This window comes from Macrobrachium rosenbergii, chromosome 22, assembly GCF_040412425.1.
Source record: "Macrobrachium rosenbergii isolate ZJJX-2024 chromosome 22, ASM4041242v1, whole genome shotgun sequence".
NCBI lineage: Eukaryota > Metazoa > Arthropoda > Malacostraca > Decapoda > Palaemonidae > Macrobrachium > Macrobrachium rosenbergii.
The window spans coordinates 39,060,891-39,070,890 of NC_089762.1; the positions used below are offsets into that span (position 1 = coordinate 39,060,891).

General features: G+C 33.6%; 1 protein-coding gene across 2 annotated transcripts in view; it reads right to left on the reverse strand.

Annotated features, from left to right (window-relative positions):
• Positions 1 to 10,000, reverse strand: part of LOC136850774 (calcium-activated chloride channel regulator 1-like) — a 181,823-nt gene that overhangs the window by 26,367 nt on the left and 145,456 nt on the right. For both annotated transcript variants that reach the window (XM_067124723.1, XM_067124724.1), the window contains exon 11: positions 7,254 to 7,374. In XM_067124723.1, coding sequence (XP_066980824.1) covers positions 7,254 to 7,374 — 121 coding nt within the window. The remainder of the gene's footprint in view (positions 1 to 7,253; positions 7,375 to 10,000) is intronic.

Here is a 10,000-nt window from a genome sequence, read left to right on the forward strand (position 1 = left end):
GCAAGTTTCCACCGTAGAATGGCATTTGTAAGGAGGCCCTTGCTGTTATTATTATTATTATTATTATTATTATTATTATTATTATTATTATTATTATTATTATTATTATTATTATTATGACATGCCTTACGTTCATTTATTCTGTTTACAATTTTAAAACTATTTTTCATAATACCGACCTTTCGCCTATCGTCAATGAAGGTACCCCCTTAAACAGATATCAGATCTGACAAATTTATTTGTTTACTTAAATTTGTCATCAAACGCCAACGGCTAAAGAGAGCACAATTATTTTAATCATGTTTACGGCGTCCAAAATCATTCCTTTGCAATTTGATAATCTATTGTGTTGTTCTGGGTCATCATGGCTTTGGTAAAAACGTCAAATTATGAAGAGTCTGTTTTGCATACATTCCTTCCGGTATGGAAAAAAACGTTTCCGTTTTGAATATTATGTTTCTCTATTATAGGAAAACGTTTTATCCACAGCTCTCGTCTTTAGAGCGCAGTGGCGATATATTGTTTCAATCAGATTGGGAATTGCTTTGGGTAACCGTATTTATGCTGTTGACTTTATTCATTTATTTATTCATTTATTTCATCTTTAAACGTTGCTGACTCTCTCTCTCTCTCTCTCTCTCTCTCTCTCTCTCTCTCTCTCTCTCTCTCTCTCTCTTATTCTAACATCAAGCCGCTCTCTCTCTCTCTCTCTCTCTCTCTCTCTCTCTCTCTCTCTCTCTCTCTCTCTCTCTCTCTCTTTGTCCATATTTATGTAACTATTATATGATGACACGCTCTCATTAACATATCTTGTTGTGCGTAATTATATTCATATGTTGAATCAAATATTTTTCTCTAATGGTTAAGTAACAATAAGTCATTTCAACTTTCATATAAATCAATGTGAAGGATAAAATTAATAATATTAGTTTAGACTGTTACAGTTTCAAACACTGAAAGATATAGCTAACATAAAATTTGTAGAACATTAATATTTAGGAGAAAATTGTTGTACCTTCAATAATTGTCGGTCTTCGCTCTCAACCTAAACAAAATTACAGTCATAATTTCTAGGAATTAATCAATGAATTGTTACATGGAGACAAAGAAACAAAATTAGTAATTAATCGTGACAGTAAAATTTTAATGAATCTTCAGAATCCTTCAAATCACGACTGTCGTGCAAATCTATTACCTGCACACGACTGTCGTGCAAATCAATAGCAAATCCTCAACCAGCCTTTTAATAAATCAGAAAAATTACCTTACAAAAAGTACTAGCTTTGTTTGCACTCTCGACGGCAATATAAATGTAGTGTTATTCACCGAAAACAATGTTGCATTCACATACAAACACGCGAAGGGAAACCCTCTCCCCATCCCCCCCCCAAAAAAAAAAATTCCATCGGTTTTAATGTCAATTAAGAAAGACTGTTTCGACCCTAATTCCACGATATCATGCGAGGGGATATTTTTTTTTCTTTTTTTTTTTTGCATGTGTATAGTCTGGCACCATTTGCGCTGTAACTTGAACAAATATTCAACAGGGCGAATAGCTTTTGTTGTCTCGCGTTTTATGAATTATGGGTCGTTATCCTCGCCCTTTGTTTTTTGCCAAAGTCGTCAGTTTGCTTTAATATTATTTTTCTTTTATTTAACCTTCACCTAATCCCCGTTCGTCAGAAAGCACACACAAACACACACACACACACAGAATGACGATGATTTCATAATTACAGGTGAGACAGGTGAGATATCACCATCCTTGAAAGTTTAATTGTGTAAATAGAATTATTGTAATTTCCGGCTGAACTAAAACTGTGACATAATTACGATGCGTCTTTCTGATACTGACTGTGATTAGAGTTTCTTATCTTACCTCGATGACTTCATGCAATATGATATATTAATATTATATGATATATTAATATTATAATTAATGAAGTCAGAGATGCATTGTGCTGACAAAGGCAGCGAGATAAATATGAATATGATTATGATATGAAAATTCTGGAAGTAATTTAATCCAGTAGCTTAAACATGACTTGCACATTCTAATGTCTTTCAAAAGCCCTAAGATCCAGAAGCCATTGTTAAGATAAAGACCTTTCATTATTATTATTATTATTATTATTATTATTATTATTATTATTATTATTATTATTATTATTATTATTATTATTATTACTCAGAAGATGAACCCTATTCATATGGAACAAGCCCAGAGGGGCCACTGACTTGAAATTCAAACTTCCAAAATATATAGTGTTAACTTGAAAGAAGTAACAGTAGGTAATAGGAAATACAGAAAGAGGAGATCAGTTATTAAAAAAGAAAAAAAAGAAAAAAATAATAAATAAATAAATAAATAAATAAATAAATAAATAAAAATGTAATTAAATTATAAAACAGAACGAGAATTGCTTTAGGGTAGTACTAATTCAGTTACCTTATGGTCTTGAAAAATATGAGTTACAATTTCAATTATCTGTTGATTTCTCTAATAAATTTATAAACTTAATCGTACAGACAAATAGACGTTTCAAGGAACAGATCCTTGTTACCAGTGAGTTTTCCCAATGACTCGAATGTTTGTTTCTCCTCAACAACAATTTGTTACTCTGGTTAAAAAAAATGTTCTGGGGTTCTGGCTCGTCTTACTGAAAAACAAGACGGCTGTGAAACTTCCTTTTTAAGTTTCAGCAGCCTTGCTAAACTCTTACTTACTTACTTACTTACTTTCTTACTTAACGCTTAATGACTTATGTAGCTTTCCTGTTTCTCTGAAACCAGTTGAGTCTTCACTTTTTGGAGTCTAGGGTAAAATACTACGAATATCAATAAAGGAATTTTTATGGAGAATTTCTTAAGTTTTAAATGGACGTTTAGTAATTTTTGTCGTGACTTACTGCCTTGTTTAGTTACGTGTTATTTATATATAAAAACTACCATATATATATATATATATATATATATATATATATATATATATATATATATATAATATATATATATATATATATATATATATATATATATATATATATATATATACTTTTATATTAAATGTAGTTTCCAGTATCTACATTAAGATTTGGTTGAGCAAAAACCTAATAACTGAATTGCATCCCATAATAGATAACAGTATCTTAGCATACACAGAATCACGTAATTGAAGACTAAGCTAAAGCAGTGAAACAGAAAGATGAAATTCAACATATAAAGTAATATAATTATGCTGACAATCGAATTAATTTTTGAACACTGGAAACGATAATAAATATGAAAATATTTTATGCCATTTAAAAATCAATGTAGAAATACATCTGAGAATATTTTACCATTTAAAAATTGATGCAGAGATCAGAAATTCTGTGAGGAATCAAAATAAGAGAGATGATATCTCTCGCCCGGATTTCTCCTCAAGGTTATACGTCACAGTCAGTCAGCCATCTTTATGACACAGAGAGAGAGAGAGAGAGAGAGAGAGAGAGAGAGAGAGAGAGAGAGAGAGAGAGAGAGAGGTAATTGCGTTTGTCCGGGGATGCATTTCCCTGCCACATTTGAATATCTAAATCGACCCATCACGCTTCACTGCCTCCCTTCACGCGATACCCATCGCTGTCTTTTCCTTCCCATCACTTCTCACTACCCATTACACTTAATTCTCTGTACCCATTACAGTATAAATTCCATCCTTCTTTTAATAATTACAGGATATTGTATATTTCATTTACCCATCACAGCCCAGTCTCCTTATATTCCTTTTTACCCGTCACAGCCTCTTCTTATCTTTCTTTTACCCATCACAGCATAGTCTCTGTATCTTCCCTTACCCATCACAGCCCAGACTTTTATAGCTTCCCTTCACCCATCACAGCCCAGTCTCTATTTTCCCATTACCTATCACAACATGGTCTCTATAGCCTCCCTTTACCCATCACAGCATAGTCTCTATATCTTCCCTTACCCATCACAGCCTAGTCTTATATAGCTTCCCTTCACCCATCACAGTCCAGTCTCTATATCTTCCCTTTACCCATCACAGCATAGTCTCTATATCTTCCCTTACCCATCACAGCATAGTCTCCATATCTTCCCTTTACCCATCACAGCATAGTCTCTATATCTTCCCTTTACCCATCACAGCCTAGTCTCCTTTTCTTCCCTTTACACATCACAGCATAGTCTCTATATCTTCCCTTACCCATCACAGCATAGTCTCTATATCTTCCCTTTATCCATCACAGCATAGTCTCTATATCTTCCCTTTACTCATCGCAGCCTAGTCTCCTTTTCTTCCATTACCCATCACATCCTGGTCTATAAATCTTCCTTTTACCCATCAAAGTATATATAGTCTATATATCTTCCCTTTACCAATCACCCTATATCTCAAACCTGTGTTCACACATGCATACCAAGGACATCCCGATTTCTATGTTTCAACCATATGGCCACACTCATAATCAAGACATCCCGTTTTCTACGTTTCAATCCAATATCCACAATCTTTTAACCAGGACATCCAGTTTTCTATGTTTCAACCCCGACATCCAAACTCTTACAACCAAGACCTCCCGTTTTCTGTATTTCAACCCTTTGTCCACACTCTTGTTATAACCATGATATTCCGTTTTCTATGTTTCAACCTTATGTCCACACTCTTATAACCAGGACATCCAGTTTTCTGTTTCAGTTTATACAAGACATCCCGTTTTCTATGTTTCAACTCTATGCCCACACTCTTATAAACAGGACATCCCATTTTCTATGTGTCCACCCTATATTACAACCAGGACATCCGTTTTCTGTTCAACTTATACAAGACATCCCGTTTTCTATGTTTCAACTTTATGCCCACGCTTTTATAACCAAGACATCACGTTTTTATGTGTCCACCCTATATTATAACCAGGACATCCCGTTTTCTGTTTCAGCTTATACAGAACACTCCGTTTTCTATGACACCTATGAGACACCGTCCATCATCCCTTGACCAAATCTTCACTAATCTTTCCTGAACCTCCGTTGCTGATCCCAGTTCATTCATACATTCCATGTGAAGCGGCGTTAATGGACCCAGTTAGTCTGTTTCCCATAATATTATAGATATATATAACCCTTTTGATTTTCGCCCAGATAGGTTTTCCTCTCGTGTGGAGAGAGAGAGAGAGAGAGAGAGAGAGAGAGTAGGGAAGAGACGGGAGGGAGAGACAGACAGACAGGCAAAGAGGAGGGAGGGAGAGAGAGAGAGAGAGAAGGGAAGGAAGAGAGAGAGAGAGAGAGAGAGAGAGAGAGAGAGAGAGAGAGAGAGAGAGAGAGAAATAGTCATTTCAACCCAATGACGCGTCAGTTCGAACGGTACTACTTCTGAAACCGTTCGCCAAACATTTACCTAAAATATTCCCTCTCTCACTTTGGGAGCTTGCGTGGGAAACTGTGGAACATTTTAATGTTTGGTAATAATGATTCCATTTAAACTGTACAAGGGGGAATAAGGTCCTGTCTCTCATTATTCGATAAGGGAAGTTGTGGCATGTTGGTTTTGAGGGAAGGGAATTAACAGATATCAGATTTCCAAACTTTGGAACGTATGCAAATTTTCTTTGTGATGCTCCAGTAAATGTTTAGAAATAATTCAAGAATGATAAGAGTATCCTTAATACATCAAGAAAATCGTATTGAATTGAAACAGGAGGATACATATTCGAAAATGATTATGTTGTCAATATATAAGGAATAACTAGATTTGGCAGTGAGCAAATGAATGGTGGTAATGGATGGATGTGTTTTGCTTTGTGAAATTTCATTGTAAGATTTCTCTATTGTTGGCAAAATAATTAATTGCTTTATGAAAACTTAATGACTTTGTAATTATTGTATACACTCTACACTCAGCACACACAAATAAATATCACACACACACACACACACACACATATATATATATATATATATATATATATATATATATATATATATATATATATATATATATATATATATATATATATATATATAAATAAAATAAATTACATATATATATTTACTCGTATATATATATATATATATATATATATATATATATATATATATATATATATATGTATGTATGTATGTATATATATACATATATGTATATATATTATACATATATATATATAAATTTATATATATATATATATATATATATATATATATATATATATATATATATATGAGTGTGTGTGTGTGTGTATGTGTGTGTGTATGGATAAGCACAACATAATCACAGCCAACTGTGTAGTCTCCGTAACTCCCCCACTACATCGTGCTCCCTGGAACGAGGAAGAGGTCCTTAAACACTCGAAAACACTCCTTGCCAAACTTTCCTCTGCAAAACTGGCAAAGTTACCTGAACGCAACAGAAAGATGACCCGGATTTCGTACCTTAACGACGGCTGTAAAATAAATTGCCATGATACGACAAAAGCACAGTGGCTGAGCAAATAAACAAATAAAATAAAAAGAGTTACTTCAAAAAGCATACAGTGGAGTCAAACTACTGTAGAGTTTGCTGTTATATATATATATATATATATATATATATATATATATATATATATATATATATATATATATATATATATATATATATATATATATATATATATATATATATATATATATTATATATATATGTGTGTGTGTGTGAAACTTTATATAATATACTGTATATATATATATATATATATATATATATATATATATATATATATATATATATATATATATATATATATATATATATATATATATATATATATATATATATATATATATACATCCACCTATCAGTATTGCCTAATTGAGGAAGATGAATTGAATAGGAATTATCCTTATTTTCTAAACCAGGGTTGGAGCAAGACAGCCCGTGACCTAAAGGCATTTATACAAATTTATAATTCTCTCTCTCTCTCTCTCTCTCTCTCTCTCCAGGAAGCCTTGAAATGGATCACCGTCTGGCGATCACCTTTCAATTTATGATGTTTGACAAATCATCTAGGCTAATAAAATTTCATTTGAGGTTCCATTATAAAATGAGATATCTCTCCTCTAATTTCAAAGCGTTTTCTTTACATTCATGTAGAAGAAGCGGTCATTTGCACGAAGCTCTATTTTAAGTAACAAATCCCTTAATTGAATAAATGCTGTGATATTAAAATTAATAAATGTAACAAAAAACATCAGGAAAGGTTCCTTATACTCACCTCCCGTCCCCAAATCAAGAAGAGGTACCCGGACAGGCGAGTAGGTACCACCCGTCTCGTTGGTTCCTAATCTTTGTAACGTGGCCATCACTCCGGCGTTCATTACAGCCGCTCCGCCGATCTGGAACAGATTGGCGAATCAGTAGTTTAGTTTTTTTTTTTTAATTGGTGGTTGATTGATTGATTATGAAATTTAGGACTTGAAGATGAATAAATGAGAAGTTTGCATTTATTACTGCTGCTCAGCCGATCCGGTAGATATTGGCGAATCAGTAGTTTAGTTTTTTTCTGTAAATTGTTGGCGATGGATGAAAAGCAAAATGAAAGATGAATAAATGAGAAGTTTGTATTCATTACTGCTGCTCCGCCGATCTGGAACAGATTGGCGAATCAGTAGTTTAGTTTTCTTTTCTGTAGTTTTATGGTGATGGATGAAAAGAACAGTGAAAGATGTGGAACAGATTGACGAATCAGTAGTTTAGTTTTTTCTGTAGTTTTATGGTGATGGATGAAAAGAACAGTGAAAGATAAATAAATGATAAGTCTTTATTTATTACAGCTGCTCCGCCGATCTGAAACAGATTGGCGAATCAATGGTTTAGTATTTTTTTCTGTAAATGGGTGGCGATGGATGAGAAGAAAGGCAAAAGATAAATAAATGATAAATCTGTATTCCTTACAGCAGCTCCGCCGATCTGAAACAGATTGGAAAATCTGTAGTTTAGTTTTGACGTAATTTCATGGTGATAGATGAAACGAACAGTGAAAGATGAATAAATGTGAAGTCTGTATTCATTACAGCTGTTCCGGCGATCAGGAGCAGATTGGCAAATCAATAGTTTACTTATCTTCTGAGAATTCCTGGTGAGGTGTATGAAAAGTAGGATGAAAAGTAAATAAGTGATAAGTTCGTATTTGTGTGTTTCGTTAAATAAGTTGCATTAACGGTTGAACCTGAAGCCTGTGAGATAGTTATGACCGTCTAATATGAATTAGTATTTTGACAAGACTTGGTAATCTTAATAAAAGCATGACATTCGTTGTTTCTTTTTATGATTCGTTGATAACGTTACCGATGATAGTAGCTGGTGTTAAAAACTTAGAAGTCTGCCTGTTAACTTGACATTATCACAGATATTCATGGCTGCAATCTGAATAATGTTGCCAAAAGCCATTTAAGAATCATGCTCTCTTTTTTTAGTATATTAAACAGATCTAATTTGAATTATCCTTTTCTTTAGTCCATCCTATCAGCTTCCAGTGATTTTATGTAATACCCTGATGATCTAATGGCTAATGAGTATTTCTTCTCTTAACTACTACATCATATATGTCAACTGAGAATATTTCCTCTCTCATGACAGCCAATCAGGAGAGTCCATTTCTCTCTTGTAGTATTACTAATGGCAATTAAATATCATTCATCATATCCCATGTTGAATTCTCCATGTTAATTTATGTTGCAATTTAGAGGACCACATACCTTACCGCATCATGAGAAAATATCCTCCCTGTGTTGTAATACTTATAACTTCTCAAAACGTTTACTTCGTTCCTTGTTATTATAGTCATGAGTTATTAGAATATTCCCTCTCCCCCCAACCTTTGTATGTATTGCTAATTAATGTCTAATGAGAATATTCCCCTTCCGAGTTTTATTGGTATCCTGAATGGGTTCGAAAGATTCTCCACACTTTCCATGAAGCCTCACAGAATGCAAAGAACTTTTTCCCTCCCTCTTCTCAGCGTTAATAACAGGTACTGAACATCTTCCCGTCCTGCATGGCTGCGTTATTGATTTGAATTCAGAATCTTTCACCCTCCCCACTTTTGCTGTTTTAATAAGCGCCGAGATTCTTCCTCCTTTCAGTTCGTTGTTGTATTAATAATTAGCAAAGATTCCCACGTTTTGTTGCGGCACTGCCTATTGGTTCTGAGAATCCTGAGAATCTTCCCATTGTCGTGTTATTAAACAGGGGTGAGAATCGTCTCGCATTTGTTGTGTTATAGTTGACAATTAGAATCTTCCCTTCCCTTGAATACTGCACTATTAGTAAGCAATTTTTATTTCCCTCTCTTATATAAGCAATGTAAATCCTCCCTCTCATAATTTAACATTATATGATGCTACGAATCCTCCCTCTCTTAAATAAACACTGTAAATCTTCCCACTCATAATTGCTACGTTACTGTATGGCACTACAAATCTCCCCCCTCTTAAATAAACACTGCAAATCTTCCCTCCCATAACTGTTACATTATTATATAACACTACGAATCTTCCCTCTCTTAAATAAACACTGTAAATTTTCCCTCTCATAATTGTTACGTTACTATAAGGAACTATAAATCTCCCCTCTCTTAAATAAACACTGTGAATCCTCCCTCTCATAATTTTTACTTTATATGGCACTAGAATCTTCCCTCTCATAATTGTTACGTTACTATATGGCACTAAGAACCTTTCTTTTCCCAAATAAAACTGTAAATCTTCCCTCTCATAATTTTTGCATTACTAAATAACAATGAGAATCTTCCCTCTTTCATTGTTAAAGTATTGCAGTGAGAATCTTCCTCGCCTTAATTAGTGCATTATTAATGAGTATTGACAACAGTCCTTCATTTGTTGCATTATTAACAAACACTGAGAATTCCGGAGTCCCTTTTTAATTGATATAAGAATCCTCCCATTAACTCTACTTTGGAAGGATAGCTACCAACTCGGTTTCATCACTGCCCGGAGAATC